General features: G+C 48.0%; 1 protein-coding gene across 1 annotated transcript; it reads left to right on the top strand.

Moving 5' to 3' along the window:
* Nucleotides 1–24769: 24769 nt before the first annotated feature.
* On the top strand, nt 24770–26638 carry ID3 (inhibitor of DNA binding 3, HLH protein). The gene is made up of 3 exons (XM_010355767.1): nt 24770–25436; nt 25544–25628; nt 26148–26638. Exons 1-2 carry the CDS (start codon nt 25137–25139, stop codon nt 25601–25603), a joined length of 360 nt encoding a protein of 119 aa, XP_010354069.1. The 5' UTR covers nt 24770–25136; the 3' UTR covers nt 25604–25628; nt 26148–26638.
* Nucleotides 26639–27045: the final 407 nt, after the last annotated feature.

Raw genomic sequence — 27045 nt, 5'->3', positions numbered from 1 at the left:
CTGACCTCGTGATCCGCCCGTCTCGGCCTCCCAGAGTGCTGGGATTACAGGCTTGAGCCACCGCGCCCGGCCAAATATTGCCTATTTTTTAGAGACAAGGTCTTACTCTGTTGCCCAGGTTGGAGTATGGTGGCACAATCATAGCTCACTGTAACCTCAAACTCCTGGACTCAAGTGATCTCCTGCCCTAGCCTCCCAAGTAGGTAGAACTACAAGCAGGTACCACCACACCGGGCTAATTTTTGTAGAGATGGGGGTCTCACTATGTTGCCCAGGCTGGTCTCAAACTCTTGGCCTCAAGTGATCCTTCCACCTGGGCTCCCACCTAGTAATCCCAACATGCTCTGATTACCAGCATGAGCCACTGTGCCTGGCCCCAAATATCACCTCTCTAGAGGATTCTCTCCAACTGCCCAATCTAATCAGAAACATAATCTGATTACCCGTTTTATTTTAATAATAGAATTTATTCTGTGATACTTTCTTATTGGTTTCTTTGATTACTTGTGTATTATTGGTCTTTCCCATAAAAATATAGGTTTCCATGAGAGCAAGAGCCTGACATCCTGATTCTGCCTTGGTTCCCAAAGACATAGTAGTTGTTTTCAAAATGTTTGTTGAAAGAACAACTAATAGGCCGGGCGCGGTGGCTCAAGCCTGTAATCCCAGCACTTTGGGAGGCCGAGACGGGCGGATCACGAGGTCAGGAGATCGAGACCATCCTGGCTAACATGGTGAAACCCCGTCTCTACTAAAAATACAAAAAACTAGCCGGGCGACCTGGCGGGCGCCTGTAGTCCCAGCTACTCGGGAGGCTGAGGCAGGAGAATGGCGTGAACCCGGGAGGCGGAGCTTGCAGTGAGCTGAGATCCGGCCACTGCACTCCAGCCTGGGCGGCAGAGCGAGACTCCGTCTCAAAAAAAAAAAAAAAAAAAAAAAAAGAAAGAACAACTAATAAATTAGGTCCTCCCAGTACTCCTCTTCAGGTACCAGTTTTTGTTGTTGTTGTTGTTGTTTGAGACAGTCTCTAGTACCCAGACTGGAATGCGGTGGTGCGATCTCAGCTCACTGCTACCTCTGCCTCCCGGATTCAAGCTCTCCTGTCTCCGTCTCCCGAGTAGCTGGGGTTACAGGCACATGCCTGTAGCACACCTGGCTAATTTTTGTATTTTTATTAGACACGGGGCTTCGCCATGTTAGCCAGGCTAGTCTCAAACTCCTTACCTCGAGTAATCCGCCCACCTCAGCCTCCCAAAGTGCTGCGATTACAGGCGTCGGTCACCACACCAGGCCTACGCACCAGTATTATCTTTTGACAGAGGAAGGTAACTGAGGCTCAGTGAGGTGAGATGATTGCGTGTTTATCTTCAGGCTCAGTTTTCTATCACTGAGTTGGATTCACTTTGCCTCTGAGCTGTGCCTCCCAGAGTGACAGAAGTGAGGTGGTGATTGCCAGGTGTAGGAATCAGAGTTGTCTGCCCCCCACCCCACTCCTGGTACCATATGATGTAGAAACAGAATCTGGTATAGCGGGAGGCCTGGTTCCTGATTCTGACACTGATTCACTGGGTGGCCACAAATGAGCCCCTCCTCCTCACTTGGCCTCAGTCTCCCATCTAGAAAATGAAAGAGTAGAATAGTTTGGAGGGTTTTTTTTAACTGGGATTTAATTCCCACATGCATAAGATCAGAGGTTTTTTGAACTTTCTTTTGACGCAGTCTTTTTTCCCCAAATTAAATTTGATATGAAGACTCAATTCATAAACAAGATAAAAAGTGGGGCTGTGGCCAGGCATGGTGGCTCACACCTGTAATCCCGGCACTTTGGGAGGCCAAGGTGGGTGGATCACGAGGTCAGGAGATCTAGACCATCCTGGCTAACACGGTGAAACCCCGTCTCTACTAAAAAATTAAAAAAAAAAAAAAAATAGCCAGGTGTGGTGGTAGGCACCTGTAGTCCCAGCTACTCGGGAGGCTGAGGCAGAAGAATGGCATGAACCCGGCAGACAGAGCTTGCAGTGAGCTGAGATTGTGCCACTGCACTCCAACCTGGTTGATAGAGCAAGACTCTGTCTAAAAAAAAAAAAAAAAAAGTGGGGCTGTTAGGCAGGCACAGTCGGTTATACCTGTAATTCCAGCATTTTGGGAGGCTCAGGTGGGAAGACCACTGGAGCCCAGGAGTTCGAGCCCAGCCTGAGGAATATGAGGAGACTCTGTCTATACAAAAATAAAAATAAAAAATTAGCTGAGCATGGTGGTGTGCACCTGTAGTCCCAGCTACTCAGGAGGCTGAGGTAGGAGGATTACTTGATGCTAGGAGGTCGAGGCTGCAATGAACCCAGATCATGCCACTGTACTTCAGCCTGAGTGACAGAGTAAGACCCCATCTCAAAAAAAAAAAAAAAAAAAAAAAAACAGACAAACAAACAAAAAAGCTGCTTTGGAGAGTGAAGGGAGTGGCATTAGAATTGAGCCTACTTAGGGTAGCCCTTGCTTCCACCATGTGCCACCTCCTTACCTTCAGGGGTCTCTGGGGCACTAATACCCCAGGGCTTAGAGGAACTCAGTTTGAAAACCACTGGACAAGAGTCACTCTTCAGGGTCCCTCCCAAGGTGTGGGAGCCCTGGGGAGGAGTGAAGGGCCTCTGCTGTCCCAACTTGCAGTTGAGCGTTGCTCTCTGAGCTGCAGCCCAGCTGCCTCCCGAGGGTCATGAGAAAGAAGGCAAGGGCAGGCTCAGGGCTCAGGAAGTGGAGCCGGCCAGCTGGGAGGCAGTAACAGGCGCTGGTACTGTGGCCTCCTGGATGTGCTGGTGACATCACAACCCCAGGAAGCAGCTGCCCAAGAGGCCCGCACTGTCCCTCATTCCTCCTCTGGGAAAATCAGTCCCCAGCTGTTGCTGTCCTCTGTGTACTGGCTTACTCTTCCTGGATTGTCCCCTCCTGAACCAGCATCTTCAGCAGTAGCATCTTCAGAGAGAAGCCTCCTCTATGTGCTGGAACTGTGCTACCTTCTGTGGCACAGCTCGTAACAGCATGCTTTTAAAAATATCATTGGCCGGGCGCGGTGGCTCAAGCCTGTAATCCCAGCACTTTGGGAGGCCGAGACGGGCGGATCATGAGGTCAGGAGATCGAGACCATCCTGGCTAATACGGTGAAACCCCGTCTCTACTAAAAAATACAAAAAACTAGCCGGGCGACGAGGCGGGCGCCTGTAGTCCCAGCTACTCGGGAGGCTGAGACAGGAGAATGGCGTAAACCCGGGAGGCGGAGCTTGCAGTGAGCTGAGATCCGGCCACTGCACTCCAGCCTGGGCGGTAGAGCAAGACTCCGTCTCAAAAAAAAAAAAAAAAAAAAAAATTAAAATATCATTTAATGTAATCATCACATCAACATCAAATAGGGACCAGTACCATTCCCATTTTGCAAACTATGAAAGGCTCAGAGGTGCAAGACAGATCACACAATTTCACCCAGCTGGTAAATGCTAGAGCCAGGCTTTGAACCTCGTCCTGTCTGACTCCAATATTCATGAGTTTTCTGGAGTTATCACATGGTCAGATTCAAAGCAAAAACAGGAGGTGGAGGTTGCTTCTTACATGGCGATGTGAAGTTGTCAATTTCAAACCCAGTTTCTTTGTTAACGGTGTTCCTGGCCTATTATCATCCAAGCGGAGTGTTAGGATGCAGTTAGGCTTAGCACACTGGCACTCTGCAAATGCAGCTTTACTCTGGCTCTTCCCTTTTACAAAGGACGAAACTGAGGCTCAGGGAAGCAAAGTCAAGACCATAGGACAGGCAGGTGCCAACGCCAGGTCTGTGAGGCCCCAGAGTGGAAGCTGTTTCCTTGAAACCCTGAATTTCATAGGCGGGAAAGTCCTCCTGCTCATCTTCTATGCTCATCTCCTGGGGTTGCTGTTACAAACTACCACAAACTCAGTGGCTTAAAACAATAGAAATTTTTTCTCTCACAGTTCTAGAGGCCAGCAGTCCAAAAGCAGGTGTCGCCAGGGTGGGTTTCCTCTGGAGGCTCGAGGGGGAATCTGCTCCAGGCCCCTCTCCTAGCTTCTACAGGTGGCCTTAACATGCCTTGGTTTGGGGCTTCATAAGTCCAATTTCTGCCTCCATCTTCACTTGTACTTCTTCTCACTGCGTCTCTGTGTCTTAAATCTTACTTTCCTTTCTCTCTCTCTTTTTTTTTTTTGAGACGGAATCTTGCTCGGTTGCCCAGGCTGGAGTACAGTGGCATGATTTCGGCTCACTGCAACCTCTGCCTCCTGGTTTCAGGCAATTCTCCTGCCTCAGCCTCCTGAGTAGCTGGGATTACAGGTACGCACCACCACACCCGGCTAATTTTTGTATTTTTAGTAGAGATGGGGTTTCACCATGTTAGCCAGGCTGGTCTCAAACTCCTGACCTCGTGATCCGCCCATCTTGGCCTCCCAAAGTGCTGGGATTACAGGTGTGAGCCACCGTGCCTGGCCTCCTTTCTCTTATAAGCACATCAGTCCTTGGATTTAGGTCCCACTAAAAATACAGGGTATCATTTCAAGATCCTTAATTATATCTTTAGATACCCTATTTCCAAATAAGGTCACATTCACAAGTACTGGGGGTTAAAATTTAACACATATCTTTTGGGGAACATCACTCAACCCACTGTATCATCACCACCACCACCACCACCCTGGTTCAGCAAATCTTCACCGAGCATGAGCAGTGTGCCAGCCAGGGGCGCAGCAGTCATACTACATTAGTGCTGCCTATGGTCTAGTGGGAAAGGTAGACAAGGCACAGGTAATGGTGGGATGATTTTTTAAATTTGAGATGGGGTCTCACTCTGTCACCCAGGCTGGAGTACAGTGGCGTGATCTCGGCTCAATGCAACCTCCACCTTTTGGGCTCAAACAATCCTCCCACCTCAGCCTCCCTAGTAGCTGGGACCACAGATGTGCACTACCAGGCCTGGCTAATTTTTCATTTTTTTGTAGAGATGGGGTTTTGCCATGTTGCCCAGGCTGATGTCGAACTCCTGAGTTCAAGAAATCTACCCTCCTCAACCTCCCCAAACTGTTGGGATTATAGGCATGAGCCACCACGCCTGATGCAGGGTGGTTTTTAAACTAACTATAGAAATACAAGTATGGGCTCACAACAGAGAGAACAGGTAATAATGCCTGAGATGGGATAAAGCAGGGAGCACAGTGTATGTCCCATTAATTAATCAAGACACTTCAGGGAAATCTATTTGCAGAAAAAGACAACAGAGTAAAAGAGAAAGTCTGAACTTCAGCTTTTAAGATAGAAAGCCCTCAAATGCAGACTTTACCTGTCTGTGCCTCAGTTCCCTTATCTGTAATATGGGAATACTAATAGAATTGGTCTCATAGGGTTATTATTAGGTTTAAGCCAAATCATTGACGCATTCATTGAATAAATATTTATTGAACGTCTTCTACATACCAGGCACATGATATAAAGAATTAGCAAAATGCCTGTCACCAAAAAAGCACTTAATAAATGCCAGTGCTTGTTCTCTTTCCCCTAATTCATAAGTTAGATAAAACTTCAGGACAGAAGTACAAGAGAGATCATAAGGCAGGACAGGCTAAAGGCCAAGTCAAGAGCATGAGATATATGTGTTTAGAGAACAGCGAGGATGTGGCCAGATGGGTCTGCGAACGCTTCCTGGAGGAAGTGGGCTTTGAATCAGACCTTGGAGGATAGACAAGGAGAGGAGGCAGGACTCCATGCAGCAATGATGGTATAAACAAAAACTGGGGCGAGGAAATTAGATAAGAAAAATAAGTTTGATCCAGACAGTGACTCTTTCTGTAAGATTCTGGATTTTTGGAGAGCAAATGAAACCTCAGTGAAAGTTCAAGATTTTCTAAATCTAAAACAAAATCAAGGGTAAGTACAGATGAAAATGTACTTAATCGTATCACAAGCATTTGCATTTCTTTCAATTTTGTTCCAACTTTGGTATCACTTTTTATGCAGGGCATTTCCCATAGGGAATAGTTCCATGTGTTTCTACTATGCGTATTTAGATTGCCTGCTTTTCCTATTCAGTGTGGCTCCTGAAGGCAGGGGCTGGATTTTATCGCCAGTACATTGCTGGTGCTTGGCATATAGTGAGCACTCAGTAAGCATTTCATTGAATGAATTACTTTTATATTTCTATTTTACATAAAAGCATGAAATTTTGAATTTGTGTTAAAATTCTTAATCCTGACCTGGGGCAAGTATAATATTGATATGTATAAGGAAAGTCAGGCAGGATTGTTTAGCTGGAGACAGCTTCTAGAATGACCAGCCCAGGATCCAGTAGGACTTGCTGGAGCCATACAGAGGCCTTGCTAAACTAAAATTATGAATTCGCAGGCTGTGCTATGAACCCATTAGGCTATGTTGCTTTAAACTCGGGTCAGCCAACCAAAAGGTGGATGCAAAAGACTTTCTTTAAACAAGCCAGCAGCTTGAGGCTTGAAATAGAACAGAAAGGGAATTCACAGGACTCAACCTTGTCTTCTGTTTGGAGCTCTTGAGACCCAAGGATACTGGCCAGGCGAACCACACTGCGATAAGAAACATCAGCTGAAGGTTTGTTTTTGGAGCCACCAGATCCAGTGGGTGGACTGTGTCTTGAAATAGAAGCATCTCAAAGGCCTGTGAATCATTTCTTAGTGCCGGCCTGCAAGGTTTCATATCCTGTTCTCAGAGCTACCTTGGGTGCTGTATGTGTATATGCATGTGTGTATTGTTTTCAGGGTTGTTTGCCTAGGATTTGGTTTTGAAACTTTTACTTTCTTTTAATAGCTTTTTTTTTTTTTAAGCTGGAAGAATTTTTCAAATGGTTTTTGCGAGAAAGTTCAAACCCCGGAATGACTAAGTCGCTGGAAGAATTTGGACTTTGTGAGGGGAATTTGCACTTGGTATGAATCACCCAGTCACTGATTTCTGCAGCGAGAAGACCTTTGGGAAAGCTTCTGGGTCAGCCCCCTCATTGTACACACGGGGAAACCGAGGCTTAAAGAGGGGAAGGGCTTCAGCCAAGGTCCCACAGCATGTCTGTGGAAATGACAGGACTGGAATCAGGTCTAGCTCCTGGAACAGCTTTGGGTTTGCAAGAAGCTTTCAAGCACCCAGTCTCCATAAGGTGGGCACATTTTCCAAACAGTAGAGGAACAGAAAGAGCAAGAGGCCTCCGAGGAGTTAGAACTCAACCATAGAGTTATGCAAGGAATGGGGAAGGGATTGCTGGAAGGTATTTTATATGAAATAGCTCATTTAATCCTCCCCAGGATCCTATTAGGCAGTGGTTCTAAACTAGGGTTGATTTTGCCCCCAGAGGACATTTGGCAAGATCTGGAGACATTTTGGTTTGTCACAACTTGAGTGGGAGTTGCTACTGGCATCTCTTGCCAGCAATTTCCCTATGTGGTAGAGGCCAGGGATGCTGCTAAACATCCTGCAATGCACAAGACAGCTCCACAACAAAGAATTATCCAGCCCAAAATGTCAATAGTGTTGGGGCTGAGAAGCCCTGCTATGCAGAAGGCGCTTGTATATACATATCAATTTAGCAGCCAAGAGAGCTGAGGCTCAGAAAGTGTAGCCACTGGCTAGCCATGTGGTCTTGGGCAAATTAGCCTCTCTGTGTCTCAGATTCCTTATCTGTAAAATGGAGGCAACAGTACCTCTGTTACCTAAATAAACATTTGTAAAGAACTTAGAACAGTGTCTGGCACATAGTGTTATATGAATGTTTGCTAAAAATATATAAACAAGCTTACCCAGGAAACACAGAAAGTAGAATTGTAATGAAAGCCCAGGTGAAAAAAATCTACAGAGACTTAAGGGCATGGGGGCTGGAATATGAGAGACCTCCTGGGGTGTAAGGCCCTGTGATCAGGTAAGGCTGTCCACCACGTAACATCCTATGTTCTCTGCCACCCCTCACCACCAGTAGCCATGAGGTTTTCCTTCTCAGACACGGCTACCTTAAACGCAACTTCGTCTTTTTAGGTTAAGATGATATGCACTTCAACATGAATCTCCTTGGCAAGTATCTGACACAGTAAGCCACTATCAGTCACTAAGAATATTCAGGATAATCTAGTTTTTCAGTTGCCTCCCAACAAATAGGCCGAATGCAGGTTACACTGAGAGTGGAAGGTAAACAGAGGCTGGCAGCTTAGTATTCAGAGGCAGGCTTAGGACAGTGCTGGCAGGTGCACAGTTACCCTCAGCAATCCTGGGCCATCTGTCATTCCCATACCAGCCAGCAACACCTAGAACAGGCCTTGAGTCTGGGCCCTGCCCAGCTTTGTACCCCCTTTCAGAACCTGCTTCTGACCCTCCCCAACCTTCAGCTCTCCTGGCTTTTTTACTCACTCTGGGGCCTATTCCCTACTTTCCCACTTTGCCCTCTAATCCTGTCCTCAGTCAGAGGCCAGATTCCTCCACTGGTGGCTGAGACCTGCCAACTTGCTGAGTGATTGCCCTACTCGGTGCTGAAGCCCTGACATATCAGCCCGGCTCTCTCAGCAAGCCCCAGGGCTGTGAAGGAAACTGGGCAGAGGGTGTCACAAGAGTGGAGGGAGAAAAAGCCAAAGCAAGGGTCACCCATATCTCTACTCTGCCCGGAACCCGCCTGCTACACCTATTCATTAGAACATTCATGGCCATTTACGGAGCTCTTTAAGCTATGAGTCTTGCACACATACAACAGCTCTCACAGCTGTGCCCCATTCTCCCATCCCTGGAGACCTACAAGGGCCCATATTAATTGTATTACTTCTCTATTGCTGCTATAACAAAATGACTACAAACTTAGTCATTGAAAACAACGTAAGTTTATGCTCTCAAACCAACCTGATCTCACTGGGCTAAAATCAGGGTGTTGGAAGAGCCTTCCCTTCCAGAGGATCTAGAAGATAATTGATTTCCTTGCCTTTTCCGGCTTCTGGAGGCTGCCAACATTCCTTGGGTTGTGACCCCTTCCTTCATTTTCAAAGCCAGCAACACGGCATCTCTCTGACCCTGTTTTCATGGCTGCCTCTCTTTCTCTGACTCTTTTCTGCTGTCCTCTCCCACTTTTAAGGACCCTTCTGATTCCATTGGACCCACCTAGATAATCCTGCATAGCAACCTTCATTCCATCTGAACCTTAATTCCCACTTGCCATGTAACAACACATTCACAAATCATAGGGATTAGGACACAGACATCTTTGGAGGTGACTATGATCCTGCCTACCATGTTAACCAACAGAGTGGCAGGGACCATACAACACAGAGAGCACGTGCTCCTTCTCAAGGGAGCAACTGCTGCTCAGCTCCAGCTGTCATCATCATGCATCAATATGGGTTCAGTGTGGCTTAGTCTGCCAATATTTCAAGTGAAATCAGAAAACTGGACTTTCAGGTGAAGATTTCCAATTCTGACATCACTGTACAGACCAAAAAAGGAAAAAAGAAAAAAAAAAAAATCTCATAGGCTAGATTTAGCCTGAAGCCACCCAGGTGTGACCTCTGGGTCCACCTCCACCACATCAGCTGTGTGAGATGATGAGATTTCACTGGCATTTACAGGCTCTGCAGGTTCTGGGGGATGGAGAACCAGTCAGGCCTAGAGGCCAGAGAGAATGTGGTCAGGAGCATAGCGGGTACTGAAGGGGGTGCCTCAGGGGAAAGTTCAGAGGGAGAAGGGACCGACCAACTCCCTAAGGGACCAGCCATCACCTGCAGGAAGCAGCAGTGCCTCAAAGGGTACAGGAAATCAGGCTGAGGTCGACCTGAAAAACTCAACCAGAGTAAGGTGGGCTTTATGGCTTGTGACCTCAGAACAAATCAAGCACACTCTTTCTACTTTCAAAAAGTATCAGTTCTTCCCCTCCGCAAAAAACTAGCAACATTGGCTGGCTGTGAGGAGAGGATGGCAGGGGCGGAGGTGAGAAGGAGGCCTTTCACTTTATGCTTCTAGAACTTTTTGAGTTTTTAACCAGGTGAAAGTATTACCTACTTAAAACGTTAAATTCAAAACCTTGTATTCATTTAAAAATATTTTAAAATACAATCAATTGCATTAGAGGTAAAAACACAGAAGCAGTTGTCATGGTGACTCTACTGCACTTCCATGAAGATGGTATGTGTGGTCATATAGCAGGATGGTTTAGAAATGGTGAAATGTTCATACATTTGGCTAATTACTCCGGACCAATCGCCTGTCATTCAAACTGATGGCTGCTTTTCCTTATCCTCACATGCCAGCACTTGAATAAACCAGGTTGGTGTCTTCTGAGAAGTTCCTTTCCATTCTGACTGGCACAAAGCTAAGGCTCTGGAGTCAGACAGCTTGCCTCTTCCATGCTGTGTGACCTTGAACAATATGCTTAGCCTCTCTGAGCCTGTTTCCTCATCTGTATAATGGCTTCATAGGCTTGTTATGAAGATTAATGAGTTAATGTGTATAAAGCACTTGAAACAACACAAAATCAGTGCCCATAAATGTTGACCTTTATTATTATTTTCACTATTCTTTTCATCTTGTTTATTTTGAGTGGGAGGATTATTAAAACCATAACTTAAGACATGTAACAAAACATAAGTAATGTAGGTGAACTAAAATGAAGTGAATTTAATCTCTGGTTCCCCAAATCCTTACAAGCGCCCTCTAACAGGAGGATCATTGTCTATTTCATAGAAAAACTGAGGCTTGGGGAAAGTGATTGAGTTGCTCTAGGACACTGAGTTTGGAAATAGAGAAGATAGGAGCTTGAACCACGTTTTCAAGACTCCAGATCCCATGGCTTTCAACTAGAGGCTGTCCTACAGTATGGTTATAAAGTAACAGGTGCTCCTTCCTTATTTGGTCCAAAAGAAAAAAAAATTGCAGGGCTGAGAGGGGAACTTGGCCTTTTGATTTGTTCAGTTTGGGGCAGCCCCTCCCACCTCCTGGCCCCAGATTCAGTAGATTCCAGGGTTCAGGGTCAGGTCAGCAGGTCTCTGGCTTATATTCTGGCCTCAGCTTCAGAGCCAAGTTATTCTCTCCCCTGGGAAGGAGTCAGGGCTGGGGAGGGGGTGTCACAGCCTGGAGACTGCTGTGGATGACCCTGGCCCAGCTGTGGCCTGAGCTTTCTCACCAGGAGGCTTTCCCAGCATCCTCACTTTTCCCCAGGCCTTCTGCCATCTCTCCCAATTCTCACCATCTAAGAAGTAGTTGTTGCAGCTTGAAAATACGGCTGCTAGCAAACTTGTGGGTTAAATGCCCCAGATAGATGGAGGACACTGCCAAAGCAATTTCCAGGAAGCAGGAGAGCCCAGAGGTCAGGAACACTTTGCAGTTTTGAAACCTGGCTCTTTTGCTTCTAGATCCTTGGCCTCAGGCGGGTGGCTTCACCTTTCTGATGCTTCTGCAACTGTGAAATGGGATGATAATAGTATCTGTCACAAAAGTTGTTTGGAAGCCTGGGCAGCATAGAGAGACCCTGTCTCTACAAATAATTACAAAAAAATTGGGCCGGGCGCGGTGGCTCACGCCTGTAATCCCAGCACTTTGGGAGGCTGAAGCAGGCGGATCACAAGGTCAGAAGATCGAGACCATCCTGGCTAACATGGTGAAACCCCATCTCTACTAAAAATACAAAAAAACTAGCCGGGCATGGTAGTGGGCTCCTGTAATCCCAGCTACTTAGGAGGCTGAGGCAGGAGAATGGCGTGAACCTAGGAGGCAGAGCTTGCAGTGAGCCGAGATTGTACCACTGTACTCCAGCCTGGACGACAGAGCAAGACTTCATCTCAAAAAAAAAAAAAAAAAAAAAAAAAAATTGCCAGCTATGGTGGCATATACCTGTGGTTCCAGCTACTCAGGAGGGTGAGGCAGGAGGATTGCCTAAGCATGGAAGGTTGAGGCTGTGGTGAACCATGATCAGGCCACTGCACTCCAGCCCAGGCAACAGAGCAAGACCCTGTCTCTAAAAAAAAAGTTGCTGGGAGAATTTTTTAAAAGAGATTTATTGGGGTTTAATTTACATACTAGAAAATTCACCCATTTTTACGTATACAATTCAATGATCTTTAGCACATTTACAGAGTTGTTCAACCATCACATCAATTCTAGAATACTTTCATCACCCCTGCAAAAAACCCTGTATCCATTAGCAGTCACTCCCCTTCTGTCCCCCAGTTCCAGGCAACCATTAATCTACTTTCTGTCTCTATAAATTTGCCTCTTTTAGAAATTTCACATAAATGGAACTGCACAGGTATGTGATCCTTTGTGTCTTGCTCCTTTCACGTAAGCATATTTTTTAGGTCCATCTATTTATTGCGTAGATTAGTAGTTCATTCCTTTTTTATAGCTGAATAATATTCCTTTGTATGAATATACCACTTTTTTTTTTTTTTTTTTTGAGACAAAGTCTCACTCTGTCACCCACAGCTGGAGTGCAGTGGCGTGATCTCCACTCACTGCAAGCACCGCCTCTCGGGTTCATGCCATTCTCCTGCCTCAGCCTCCTGAGCAGCTGGGACTACAGGTGCGCATCACCACACCCAGCTATTTTTTGTATTTTTAATAGAGATGGGGTTTCACCACATTGGCCAGGTTGGTCTCGAACTCCTAACCTCGTGATCCACCCACCTCTGCCTCCCAAAGTGCTGGGATTACAGGTGTGAGCCACCGCACCCGGCCTACATTTTGTTGATCCATTCATCAGTTGATGGCCATTTGAGTCATTTCCACTTTTTGGCTATCATGAACAATGCTGCTGTGAACATCCCTGTACGAGTTTCTGGGTAGACATGTTTTCATTTGTCTTGGGTAGACATCTAGGAGGAGAACTGCTAGGTCATATGATAAGTTGATGTTTAACTTTTTTTTTTTTTTTTGAGACGGAGTTTCGCTCTTGTTGCTCACGCTGGAGTGCAATGGAGTTATCTCAGCTCACTGTAACCCTCCACCTCCCGGGTTCAAGCGATTCTCCTGCCTCAGCCTCCCGAGTAGCTGGGATTACAGTGGGATCACAGGCATGTGCCACGACACCCGGTGGGTGTTCTTCCCGTGGAAGATGGGGTTTTTCCATGTTGGTCAGGCTGGTCTCGAACTCCCAACCTCAGGTGATCTGCCCACCTCGGCCTCCCAAAGTGCTGGGATTACAGGCATGAGCCGTCACACCCGGCTGATATTTAACTTTTTAAGAACGGCCAAGCTGTTTTCCAAAGTTTTACCTTCCCATCAGCAGCATATGAGGGTTTGTTGAGATAATTAAACAAGATTACCAACACAAAGTGTTTAGCATAGCGCCTGGTCATAGTAAATCCTCAGTAAATGATAGTTAGCACCAACAGGTTTCAATAGAAACAGGAAGTTACAGTACCCAGAGAACAGCTGCCTTCTTCCCTATTCTGAATAAAGTGGATCTCATAACCACAGTCACTCTGAAGAAAGTAACCAAATTCTTTTTTTTCCCTGGAAGTATGCTTACATTATTTGTACTCTTTAGCCTGGCATTCAAAGCTCTCCAGATACCACACCTCCATCTACTTCTGCAATCCTGGCCTGCATCTTTCCACCTCCTCGCTCCTGCCCATTCAAGTGATCTGCACCTGAGCAGCTTTGTTGATACCATTCTCTGCCCCCTTCCCTCCAGTCTTTCTCCTGCCCTGTCTTCATGTACCAAAATCTCATCTGGGCTGGGCATGGTGGCTCATGCCTGTAATTCCTTTGGGAGGCTGAGGTGATAGGACTGCTTGAGGTGAAGAGTTTGAGACCAGCCTGGGCAACATAGCAAGACCTCATCTCTACACAATTTTTTAAAAAAATTAGCCAGGTGTGGTGGCACACATCTGGAGTCCCAGAGTTTTCCAATTGGTAGCAACTAGCTATGTGTGACTACAGAGCATTTGAAATGTATCTAGTTCAAACTGAGATGTGCTGAATTATAGACACCAGATTTTGATGATGAAGTATAAAAAATAATGTAGGAACAATAGTTTTTCTGTGTTCATTACATGTTGAAATAATGTTTTGGGCCGGGTGCGGTGGCTCAAGCCTGTAATCCCAGCACTTTGGAAGGCCAAGACGGGCGGATCACGAGGTCAGGAGATCGAGACCATCCCGGCTAACATGGTGAAACCCCGTCTCTACTAAAAAATACAAAAAACTAGCCAGGCGAGGTGGCAGGCGCCTGTAGTCCCAGCTACTAGGGAGGCTGAGGCAGGAGAACGGCGTAAACCCGGGAGGTGGAGCTTGCAGTGAGCTGAAATCCGGCCACTGCACTCCAGCCTGGGTGACAGAGTGAGACTCCATCTCAAAAAAAAAAAAAAAAAAAAAAAGAAATAATGTTTTGAATATATTGGATTAGGTAAAATATATTACTGAAATTAATTTTAAGGCCAGATACAGTGGCTCACACCTGTAATCCTGACACTTTGAGAGGCTGAAGTGGGAAGATAGCTTGAGTCCAGAAGTTCAAGACCAGCCTGGGCAACATAGTGAGAACCTGTCTCTACAAATAATTTAAAAATTAGCCAGGCTTGGTGGCATGCATCTGTGGTCCCAGTTACTCAGATAAGGCTGAGGTGGGAAGATTGCTTGAACCCAGGACATCGAGGCTGCAGTTTGAACATGATCACACCACTGCACTCTAGCCTAGGCAACAGAACAAGAACCTATCTCAAAAAAAAAAAAAAAAAATTAATTTCACTGTCCTTGCTTTTTTAAATATAGTTGGAAAATTTTAAATTACATTTGTGGCTTGCATTATTTTTCTATTGGACAGCAATGGTATAAAGCATCAACATCCTGTTACTGAGCACCTACTTCTTAAATTTTTGTATCTGTTATCTGATATAATACCACAATTCTGTGAGGGTGGATATCATGAATATTTCTTTTTTCCAGATAAGAAAACTGAGGGAGGGTGTGACCTCCCCAAGGTCGCAGCTGGACACTGGCAGAGTCAGGATTCAAACCCAAGCTGTCTGACTGCAAAGCCTGTGCTCTTCTTCCATGGGATTTTGCTGCACAGACTACTAAAAAAACACCAAGAGCTTTTGGGGTCTGTCTGGGGTGTCTTTACCTGGAATTGGGGTATCTCTGTTCGAGAATCTGTCTAGGGTATCTCTGGCTGGGGTGTCTTTGTTCTTCGAATTAGACCAGCTCTGCATGGTAATGAAGCATGCTAATCAGAAATCCTGACTGAATGCTTGTCTTTCATAAACACAAAATATGAAAGCAGATTCATTAATATAAGCAACGCATTTGGAACAACTCAGATCAGGCTGAGTTCCCCACTGTACCACGCTGTCTTCACATGGAAGGCCTCCTTCCTCAGCCACCTGGAAGCCCTTTGTCTTGAACCAGCCCCCTTCCTCCCACTAGCTTGTCCCAAGGACTAGAGAGGAGGGGGCCAGGAGACCCAACCCATTTCCCATCAGGGTCCCAAGGCCACCATCCGGTCCTGGGCCAGGAATTCCTTTCAGAGACTGAATTATACCGGGCCAAAAATAATTCCAAACCCTGGAGGCTTCCACGAGTCCCCCATCCCTGCTCCATCCTGGTCTAGCTGGCCAGGCCTCCCCACAGCTCCTCCCTGGGTCTTCCTGGGCTCCCCAGACTTCCCTCCCAGCGCCCACCTGCACTCACACGTGTGTGGCGGGAGAGGAACATTTAAACAAACTGCCCACACCCTGGCTTGCTCTTCCCAGCCCTTCCAGATGGGCAGGAGAAAGGGCGACAGCGACGGTGCTAAATCCACCATCCCTCAGACCCAACCCAGGAAAGCCACCAAGAAATAGCAAGAGACACTGAAACAAAGAGGCACAGAGTGTGTTCCAGACAAAGAGAAAAAAAAGAATGTATAGATCAAGATAAAGACCCGGGGAGGGAGACAAGGAGAACAGACCTGAGCAAAAGACATAGAGAAAGAGGTGGAGGACGAGAAAAGGGGACTCGCGAAAAGGAGAGTTGGAAGGGAAAGTGGGAAGAAGGTAGGGAAATTAGAATGTGAGGAAATTGACTAGGGGAGGAAAAGCAGGGCGCGATGGGAGACCCAGGCGCGCGGGAGACGCTCAGCTGGAGGGAGGCGGCGTGCAGGGCGCGGGCGGCGTGGGGCGTGGGGACGCCGGGGCCGCGGGGGTCCGGGAGGTCCCGGGGGTCCCAGCGGGGGAGGTGCGGGCCCTCCTCCCGGCGCCTGGCCCCGCCGCGGCGGTCCGAGCAGCCACATTCCCCCGGGTTTCCCACACACTCGCTATCAAAGAGTCCCCAAAGCCTCAGCTTTTCCCGCGCCCCTCCCCCGCCAGTGGCTGGAGAAGCTATTTTTCACCCCCTCCTGGTCTTTAATCTGTTGTGGGGAAAGAAAGCGGCTTTTGTTGGACGAGGGGCTGCGCGGGGGGGCGGGGAGGGGGCGCCGGCGATTGTGTGTCCCGCAGCTGCGCGCCCGGGATCGCCCGGGGAGGGGGCCGCCGGGCGCGGGGCGCGGGCGGGGCGGGGCACGGGCGGGGCGGGTCGGGGTGGGGCCGCAAGGGCGCGGGCAGGGAGGGCCGCGGAAGGTCGGCCAGGGCCAGAGAGGGGGCAGCCAGGGCGCGGGGTGCACGAGGGGAGGGTCGCGGTGGCGGTGGGTGAGGGAGTGGAGGAAAAGGCCACCCGGGCGCTCGAGCCCATTGTCCTCTTGGCCCTGTTCTGCGCCTGACCAGGAGATTGGGTGAAGATGGACATACATTGAAGCACGCGCATAGACAGCCGCACACCCAAGGAAGATCCTACACTAGACCCGGGGACACATCGCACACAACAGGCTGAAACACCCAGGGAGGAAGACACATGCGCTCACCCCACGCACAGCCCTCAAGGAGAGCCCCACACCCAGACAAGGGGGGACAGCACATTCTCGGGAGGAATACACTCAGAAACTGAGGCCGGGCGCGGTGGTTCACGCCTGTGATCCCCACACTTTGGGAGGCTGAGGCGGGCGGATCACTTGAGGTCAGGAGTTTGAGACCAGCCTGGCCAACATGGCGAAACACTGTCTTTACAAAAAATAGAAAAATTAGCTGGGCGTGGTGGCGCACGCCTGTAATCCCAGCTACTCAGGAGGCTGAGGTAGGAGAATTCCTTGAATCCGAAAGTTGGAGGCTGCAGTGAGCCAATATTGCGCCACTGCACTCCAGCCTGGGCAGCAGAGTGGGACTTCGTATCAAAAAAAAAAAAAAAGAAAGAAAGAAACTGATACACACATACACACATTGCCTGACACCATAAAGTTCTGTGAAACAAAATCCATGTCAAATACATGTTTTCTTCTTCTTCCATCCCTTTTGTTTGTTTTGTTTTGAGACGAAGTCACTCTGTCACCCAGGCTGGAGTGCAGTGGCATGATCTCAGCTCACTGCAACCTCCGCTGCCCGGGTTCAAGTGATTCTCCTGCCTCAGTCTCCTGAGTAGCTAGAATTACAGGCATGAGCCACCACATCTAGTGAACCTCTGTATTTCTAGTAGAGATGGGGTTTCACCATGTTGGCCAGGCTGGTCTCGAACTCCTGATCTCAGGTGATCTGCCTACCTCAGCCTCCCAAAGTGCTAGGATTACAGGCGTGAGCCACCATGCCCAGCCCCCAGTTTCTTATTAAGACAGTTCCCATTCTCCAGCATTTGATTCCTTTCTCCCTCCAATTGGTGGCTCGTGCTGCAAACCATAAACTCTGGACCCTGTTCTGCCTCCCAGTTGCTGTGTGATCTTAGGCAAGTCACTTCATCTCTCTGAGCCTCAACTGATATGAGGATTGAGGGAGATAATACATGTAAAATGTCTGGTTCATGACTGGCACTCTGCAAAAGATCCTACTAAGCCTGCTGAAGCTTGGGCCACTTGATTACACTCAGGGATAGCTGTGGCCAGCAGGAGGCTCTCTCTGAGCTGCAGCCCCTGCCTCTACTTTCTGGCACCCCTCCATCTCTAGCTCACTGCGGAGCTCGGCTGGGTTAGGGTCAGGGAAGCCCTTTCCTCTCAGGGAGGGTCAGCTCTGTCCCCAGGCCGCATACCTCCCTTCCCAACCTCTCTACTCTCTCAGCCGTTGGAACTACTACTGAGACCTAGGCCAACACATTTGGGCAGGGTGAATATTGCTTTTCAAGGCCTTTTTTGGGCTTCATCGTTTCTTACCTTGGACCCCATCATTCTAAGGCCTTTCCTGAACCCCCATTAGTGGGGTCCCAAATCCAACCATCAGCATCTGTCTACAGCAAAGAACATTATGCCTGGGAGTCATAGAATCAGAGTCATCCAGCACAGCCTGCATTTGAGTCTCAAATCCCCCCTCCAAGTTGTCTCCCAAAAGCAATTAATGGGGTGGAACTTAATTCAGTACACCTTTACTAAGTACCTACTCAATGCCAGGCACTGTGAAGGATACTGACTCCAGGGAGACAAATAAGACTTGATTACGAAGCAGGCGAGCTGTGTGTCCCATAAGGTGGTGGGGAGTGTTCAACGAAACTGTGAATGAAATTGCTTTGGAAGTAGTGAAACTCTGCATTATAAGAGTTCATAATTCTTTTGCTGTTTGTTAAGTCTGAGTTAAATTCCTACATAACCTACTGATGCTCTCCAAAGTCTAGAAGTTTCAAACTTTCCCTTTAACAGAGAAATGAGGCAAAGGCTGTCTCTGTCCTCATTAGCCTAGAAGTGCAAGGATGGGCCGGGCACGGTGGCTCAAGCCTGTAATCCCAGCACTTTGGGAGGCCGAGACGGGCGGATCACGAGGTCAGGAGATCGAGACCATCCTGACTAACACGGTGAAACCCCGTCTCTACTAAAAAATACAAAAAACTAGCCGGGCGAGGTGGCAGGCGCCTGTAGTCCCAGCTACTCGGGAGGCTGAGCCAGGAGAATGGCCTGAACCCGGGAGGCAGAACTTGCAGTGAGCTGCACTCCAGCCTGGGTGACAGAGCGAGACTCTGTCTCAAAAAAAAAAAAAAAAAAAAAAAAAAAAAAGTGCAAGGATGAGGGAACCGGTCCTTTTGTTTCTGGATGCTGTGAGCAGCTTGAATGTGTGTATCAATGTTTGAGCCATAGGCCTGGGTTCAAATCCTGGTTGTTTTCTCCTTTTCCCTGTCAGCTGTGTGGACAAATGTCTTTGAACTTCAGTTTTTGGTGTTTTGTTTTGTTTTGAGACGGAGTCTCGCTCTGTTGCCCAGGCTGGAGTGCAGTGGCACGATCTCGGCTCGCTGCAACCTCCGCCTGCTGGGTTCAAGCAATTCTCCTGCCTCAGCCTCCTGAGTAGCTGGGATTATAGGCACCCGCCACCACACCCGGCTAATTTTTGTATTTTTAGTAGAGATGGAGTTTCATCATGTTGGCCAGGCTGGTCCCGAACTCCTGACCTCAGGTGATCTACCCACCTCAGCCTCCCAAAGTGCTGAGATTACAGATGTGAGCCACCATGGCCAGCTGAATTTCAGTATTTTTGTGGAGAAAATGATCATGATAATACCTACCCCCCAAAAACTCAAGGGCCAATTATTAAAATAGAATTTATGAAATCTTGAACACATGACAGTTCCTCAGAAAATAAATTTCCTTCCTGCTTCCCTGTGGGTGCTCAGCCCTCAATCCCAGATGGTCTGTGGGCATTCTATAGTTACTGCCTACCTACTGAAGTAAGGGGTAAGTTAATTTCAGGGTGGTGTGGCTGATTGAAGCTAGGCTGATTTTGAGTTAGAAGAGAGAGCTCAGGAGTAGTTACTTTAAGAATAATCTGGCTGGGCACAGTGGCTCTCACCTGAAATCCCAGCACTTTGGGAGACCAATGCGGGTGGATCACTTTTCAGGAATTTGAGACCAGCCTGGAGTGGTGGCTTGTGCCTGTAATCCCAGCTACTCTAGAGGATGAGGCAGGAGAATAGCTTAGAACTCAGGAGGTGGAGATTGCAGTGAGCAGAGATTGTGCCATTGCACTCTAGCCTGGGCAACAGAGTGAGACTCTGTCTCAAAAAAAAAAAAAAAAAAAGAATAAACATCTCCTAAAACATAAGTATGGACAGGAGGAAGGTCTTTGAGGGAGGAAAAGCTTTAGATTTCCAACAAATGCCAATGCTTTCTGAGACTCTCTGCATAGAAAACGATGTTTTCCCCTAGTACCCCAACACTTCAGTGTCTGTCTCCCTACCTAATGGATCTGCCTTTACTTTTCCCTATCTGGTAGAATAAAACCCTCTCAGGCCCAAGCTACCTTCCCAGGAGTTCCTTTGTGAGGGCAGAAGGAAAAGTATAGGTGCAGGAGGATACAGGCTTTGGGAGACGGGCAGACCTGGGTGCAAATCTTGGACCTGCCACTTATCTAGCTATGTGACCTTGGGCAAGCACATTCACCTTTTTGAGCCACTGTCTCTTTGTCTATAAAAGGGATCAATGGGAAAATGTGTGAGAAGGCAAGCAAGACTTGGCAAACAGAACTCAATGAATGATGACAGTGGTGGTGGCCCTGAGTGCTTCTGAGCTAGAGAGTAGCCCATCCTGGAGGCCTTTGAAATCCCCACCCCTGTAAGGACTCATGCCTTAGATCCTGATGCTCGTCACATTCCTGACAACAGCTTCAGCAGGAACCATTCAACTCACCTGGTACCACCTATCCCACTCAACAGGGGCTATATCACATTATAGCAGAGAAAAATAACTAATTGGTTCCCACACCATTTTCTATCCCTTGTCCCCTTTGACTCTCCCAGCTGTGAGGTAGATGGATGGTATTTTCCTCCTAATTTAACAGAAGAGACAGCTGAGGCAGAGTGAAGGTAGTAGTAGTCTGGGCAAGGATTGAACCTGGTCTTGATTCTGAATCCCTGTGCTTTCCTTGTATCACCTGAATCTCAAGCAATACTTTGGGCTCCAGACTCTCTGAGGGGAGGAGAAGAAGGGATGCTCTATGTGTGTGACTGCAAAGTCCTCACCACACCTTCTAGGCACTTATGAGCAAGGAGGTATATATTATGAAATACGGCATTTGGGAATGTTCTGAGACCACAGCAGACCATCCTAATGCTATTAAGAGTTAGGGGGACAGGCAGGGTGCGGTGGCTCACACCTTTAATCCCAGCACTTTGGGAGACGGAGTCGGGTAGATCATGAGGTCAGGAGTTCGAGACCAGCCTGACCAATATGGTGAAACCCTGTCTCTACTAAAAATACAAAAATTAGCTGGGTGTGGTGGCTTGCGCCTGTAGTCCCAGCTACACGGGAGACTGAGGCAGAAGAATCGTTTGAACCCAGGAGGTGGAGGTTGCAGTGAGCTGAGATCACGCCACTGCACTCCATCCTGCGCGACAGAGTGAGACTCCGTCTCAAAAAAAAGAAAAAGAAAAAAAAAAGAGAAGGCAGAGTGGACAGAGAGTCAAATGAGAGGAGGTCTGGGTTCTGGCCACAGGCCAGCTACTGACATCCCAAGTAAACTTGAGCAACTTTCTGAGGTCCCCATGATCCCCATGTCTAGAACATAAATGGGAAAAAGATGATCGATCAATAGATAGATAATAAATAGAGGCTCAGTTTAGACAAAAAGACATCTGCAATCTTTGCCATCATTACTTTGATTTTGAAATCAACAATTCAGGGATCCCACTACCAGCACTTAAAAATTTTTAAAAGACAAAACAGTATAACTTAAAGAGTTCTGCCAACTCTTCAAAAAAAAAAAAAAAAATCAGAGAGCACATTGAATTTTTTCTTTTTTTTTTTTTAATTTTGGCAGAGGAAGATTGAGTTCCTGGAAATGCTTACAAAATGATTCCTGACACTGGGAGGAGATAGTTAGAAAAAAGAAGAAAAAAATTATACACATATAGAGATAAAGGAAGAAAGTGGAAAGAAAGGGAATAGACAAAAGAAAAGAAATAACTAGAAGAGAAAGAAAAAAAAATACTTTAAAGGGCCCCAATTGAAGGAACATTATCAAGTTCTCAGCATCTGCAATTCACAAGCCGCTCGCGGTTGGGGCGGTGCAGACCCCGCCCCTTTCTCGGGTGTCCCGCGCTCATTGGTGGGGGAGACAGTCGCCGGCCGGTGACTGCCCGAGGAAAGGTTGCCTGGGACACGCATCCCTGTGTGAACGCATGACGTCCCACCCTGGCGCCAGGCTGTCTGGGGCTGAGTCTTAGATCAACACAGCTGTGGGACCGGGACCCACAGCTGGGCAAAGGAGCGGATTCCTCAACAAAAAATAGGATTGTGAGAAAAGTTCTGAAACAAAAACAGCGCAGACAAAAGCCTTAATGACATCCTTTCATAAAAATAAAAAATGCAAGAGGGGGGAAAAAGCTGGTAAAAGGAGCAGAACTGGGAACAGAAAGTTCAGAGGCATTTGGAAAAAGAGGCTGAGGCCCCACCACCGCTAAACAAGTTGCAGAAGGCCTGAGCTAGCCTGTCCAGTCTGCTGTGGGGAAAAATAAGTCTCTTCGGTTTAAACTCTATTCAGGGTTCCTAACCATAACCTGCTTCTTTCAGAATTAGAATCTTCGGCTAGAGAGGACCCTTAAAGGTCACTTGCTTCCTCCCAGCCTCCTCCTACCCACTATCTTTTTTCTTTCTTTCTTTTTTTTAAAGAGAAAATGAAGCCCAGGGAGGAAATTCGTCCAAGGGCACACTGCAAATTATTGGCATGCACAGAACAGAATTTTGCTTGCTAATCCCACGGCATCCTTCTGCCTTATGTCACACAGCCCATGGGCATTTCAGCCTGGAAGCATCCTGGGAAATAATAAATGCGAAAGTGCTTTGCAAACCTAAACCACTATACAAGCCTGAGGCATCAGCTGTAGTAGTGGAGGAAGGAAAAGAAGGGAGGAGAACCTGGGTAGACTGAGCACCTTCCACACAACTGGCCCATTCTGGGCCCCCCAGGCAGTAAGGAGACTTAAGATCAGATGGAGTGAGCACATCAGGTGCTTTGCAGAGAAAAAGCATTCAATAATTATCAAATGAATGAATGAGCAGACCCAATTAGTTCCACTTTATAGATGGGAAAATAGAAGCACCCAGGGATAACTTAGCCGAAGTTCACACAATTAGTTTAGAAGAAGAATGGACATTTGCACAGAAATCTGCCTGGCCCATGATTTTTCTAGAACCCCCTGGACTTGACCATTTTGTCATAGAAGTCTGCAAGATAGGAAAAGAAGGATCTTCTCTTTGGTTATTCAGGAGTTCCTACAGCCACTATTTTGCCTTTCCTGATCAAATAGCTGGCACTCGACTGCTGTAGCATATAAAGACTGACTTGCCCACTCACAGGTTATTTTCTTCCTCTTTTCTTATACTAAAGAGCCTGTCCTTGAAAAAAACGTTCCGGGAAGAAATCTTTCTTGGGCCACAGAGCCCTGTGGTTTGATGGAAAAGAACGAGGCTTCAAGACTGGCTCTGCTATTAGTTGCAGTGTACCGTTGGACGTGTCTTAAATGCCCTCCTTGGGTCCCTCAGCATCCTTCACCTACGTATCTAAGTTTCACACAGTCTTGGATTTCTGCAGTTGGAAAGGATTTAAAATAATCACTTAGCACCATCTTCTTCTTTACTCACAAGGCAATTAAAGCCAGGGTACCTGGGCTTTTTCAAGATTACATGACAAATTAGTGTCAGGGCTAGCACGATGAACCCAGGGCTCTCAATTCCCAGTGCCCTTTTTAACTGTTCTGAGACTCTCCTTGGCTCTGAGCTCCCCTTGTCCTGTTAATCAGTGCCACACACTATTGAACTCTTGTTTTCTGTGTTAATCTTCTCTCCCCAAATTGTGGGGTGCTTGAAAGCAGGAGCCACTGTTTTATGTGGAGGGACTCCATGTATATTCACCAATGGTTCATTAGGAAAGTAACTATTGGGGGAATCCCACTGGGTCATTTCCAAGATGGAAAGCAGCATCTTGGAAGTGCAGGTTCCCAAATGTCTAAGGAGGTGACAAGAAGACAAGCAAAGAAAGAATACTGAGCACAGTGTCCTGTTGCAATACAGGACTTAGTTTGCCGGCCCTCTGGTTCCTTTCCTGGTCTTTCAGATGGAGCTGGAGCTACTTCAGCAGGGCTAAGAATAATCAAGTCCAGGTGGCCTGCCCTTCCATAGGAGAAAGGGACAAACAATAGAGCAATGAAATTACCATTGTTTTCCGCACAGAGGTGTGTGGAAAGTAAGGAGAGGGGAAGTTAACAAATTTGCTGACCCAATGGGGGGCTCTTAAAAAGGTTTATATAGGAATTGTCCCATCTGTGCCTCCACGTTTAAAACCTTGTCCAAAATTCTAATTGAACTCACAAAGCACAACTGTGCATATATTTGGTTTGTTATGGAGTTCACAGGGCAGAGGGTCCAGGCTCCTTTTTTCCCCATGCAAAAAGCATGGGCTCAGGCTTTCTTCTTTTCCTCTGTTGCTCAAATAAATAGTGTTCTTTGCTCAAACCCCCTTTCCCTCCTCCTTCTGCAATCTCAGCGCCCAGCGCAAATCTGTTTTCTTCATTGTAACCTCAGCTTCACCGCAATTAATTTTTTTTCCCTCTGGTCACAAGATAATTCCTGACGCCAGTGAGTCTGGAGGTCAGAGGAACAGCAAATTGGGGAACAAGGCGGCACTAATTCCTTACAAGTTTCCCTTGAAAAATCTTTTGCTTAAAAAAAAGGGAGGGGGAAGCTTCTTTGCTGTTCAGGGATTTATGACCTCGGAGGAGCTGTGGGTTCGAACCAGTGTTGGGCTAAAGGCGGACTGGCAGGGGGCAGGGAAGCTCAAAGATCTGGGGCGCTGCCAGGAAAAAGCAAATTCTTGAAGTTAATGGTTTTGAGTGATTTTTAAATCCTTGCTGGCGAAGAGGCCCGCCTCGCCCCAGTATCAGCGCTTCCTCATTCTTTGAATCCGCGGCTCCGCGGTCTTCGGCGTCAGACCGGCCAGAGGAAGCCTGTTTGCAATTTAAGCGGGCTGTGAACGCCCAGGGCCGGCAGGGGCGGGGCCGAGGCGGGCCGTTTTGAATAAAGGGGCGTGCCTTCGAGGCGGGCTCTATAAGTGCCCGCTGGGCGAGCGTGTGCGCATTGCAAGCCGCTGTGAGGGGATTTCTTTGGGTTTCTTCCCCTTTTGGGCACCTCTGGACTCACTCCCCAGCAATGAAGGCGCTGAGCCCGGTGCGCGGCTGCTACGAGGCAGTGTGCTGCCTGTCTGAACGCAGTCTGGCCATCGCCCGGGGCCGAGGCAAGGGCCCGGCAGCCGAGGAGCCGCTGAGCCTGCTGGACGACATGAACCACTGCTACTCCCGCCTGCGGGAACTGGTACCTGGAGTCCCGAGAGGCACTCAGCTTAGCCAGGTGGAAATCCTACAGCGCGTCATCGACTACATCCTCGACCTGCAGGTGGTCCTGGCCGAGCCAGTCACAGGACCCCCGGACGGCCCTCATCTCCCCATCCAGGTAAGCCTGGAAGCCGGAGCATTGCTGAACACCCAGGCAAGGATGCTGCCAGCCCCTTGGAGCTCCAGATTGCCTTGTGTAACTCTTCCCTCTTTTCCTCTTATCAGACAGCCGAACTCGCTCCGGAACTTGTCATCTCCAAAGACAAAAGGAGCTTCTGCCACTGACCCGGCCGTGTCCTGACACCTCCAGGTGAGTATCTCCTCCCTTGGAGGGGGAGGTTTAAACGGCAAGTCCTGGAGTTGGCAGACCTTTTTAAAGATTGCCACTCCCTCGGCTTAGGGAAACCAAGGCCAGAGAGGGACAAGTGACTTGCCCATGGTAGCATTAAATGAATGGCAGAGTCAGTTTCCATGTGATGTGCATTTCAGCCTTAAATATGCGTCGCCCCTGCCTTCATGCTGTGGCCGAGGGTCTGGGAAAGTAGACGCGGGTCCGACTAAATAAAAGTCTCTGTTCGGAGTTGTATAGGGAGCTGTGTTTTCGGCAGCCCCCTCCCAGCTAGTGTCAGTTCCAAGTGGGAGGGGTAGTGCAAGCTCCGCCTGTGGTCTTTGGCGCCAACTGGGTGGGGGCAGCGTGGGGCGCGGAGTTATCAGCTGGAGGTAGAGACCAAGTTTCCTCCCTGGCGCCGACCAGTCTGCGGACGGCCCCCGCCTCGGCGCGTTCGGCGGAAACTGACTGCTCCTTGGTCTTCTTTCCTCCCCCGCCCAGAACGCAGGTGCTGGCGCCCGTTCGGCCTGGGACCCCGGGAACCTCTCCTGCCGGAAGCCGGACGGCATGGATGGGCCCCAACTTCGCCCTGCCCACTTCACCAAACCCCTTCCTGGAGGCTGAACCTGGTGCTCTGGAGCGAAGGACTGTGAACTTGTGTGGCCTGAAGAGCCAGAGCTAGCTCTGGCCACCAGCTGGGCGACGTCACCCCGCCCTTGCCCCACCCCCAAGTTTTAAGGACTGTCTTTTCAGAGCTTGGAGGTGTGGAAGGAATGGCTGCTCTCCAAACTATGCCAAGGCGGCGGCAGAGCTGGTCTTCTGGTCTCCTTGGAGAAAGGTTCTGTTGCCCTGATTTATGAACTCTATAATAGAGTATATAGGTTTTTGTACCTTTTTTACAGGAAGGTGACTTTCTGTAACAATGCGATGTATATTAAACTTTTTATAAAAGTTAACATTTTGCATAATAAACGATTTTTAAACACTTGTGTGTATGATGACACCCGTCTCCACTAAGTACTAATGATGCTTTCTCTCACATGGCTGCATTTAGGGAGCTTTGGGAAAGTGAACTTGCTCACTCCCATGAGAGAGATGAAAACTGCCCAGCTGAGAGGGGATGAGGTGGGGAGAGAAGGGTTCATGATGGGAGTCCCATGTCCATTGAGTGATGGGTGCAGAGAAAAGATCTGGACTCTGCCCTGTTATTTCCTGGATGAAGGGAAACCAGAGAGACTGGTACAAGCTCGCCCAGCAAGTTGGGGGCTCAGGCAAGTTGAGAACTGAGTTTTCATGTCCCTTGAGATCTAGCAGTAGCTTTCCTCTTTATTGTCACTATAAACTATGTCTTTCTAGCAGGGGATGTGGTGAGAGTAGAGCCTCAAGTTTGCCTCACCTG

This window comes from Rhinopithecus roxellana, chromosome 12 (genome assembly GCF_007565055.1).
Source record: "Rhinopithecus roxellana isolate Shanxi Qingling chromosome 12, ASM756505v1, whole genome shotgun sequence".
In the NCBI taxonomy this organism is placed as follows: Eukaryota; Metazoa; Chordata; class Mammalia; order Primates; family Cercopithecidae; genus Rhinopithecus; species Rhinopithecus roxellana.
Note: the sequence above shows the minus strand (reverse complement) of the source record. Positions and strands in the feature narration are given on the sequence as shown.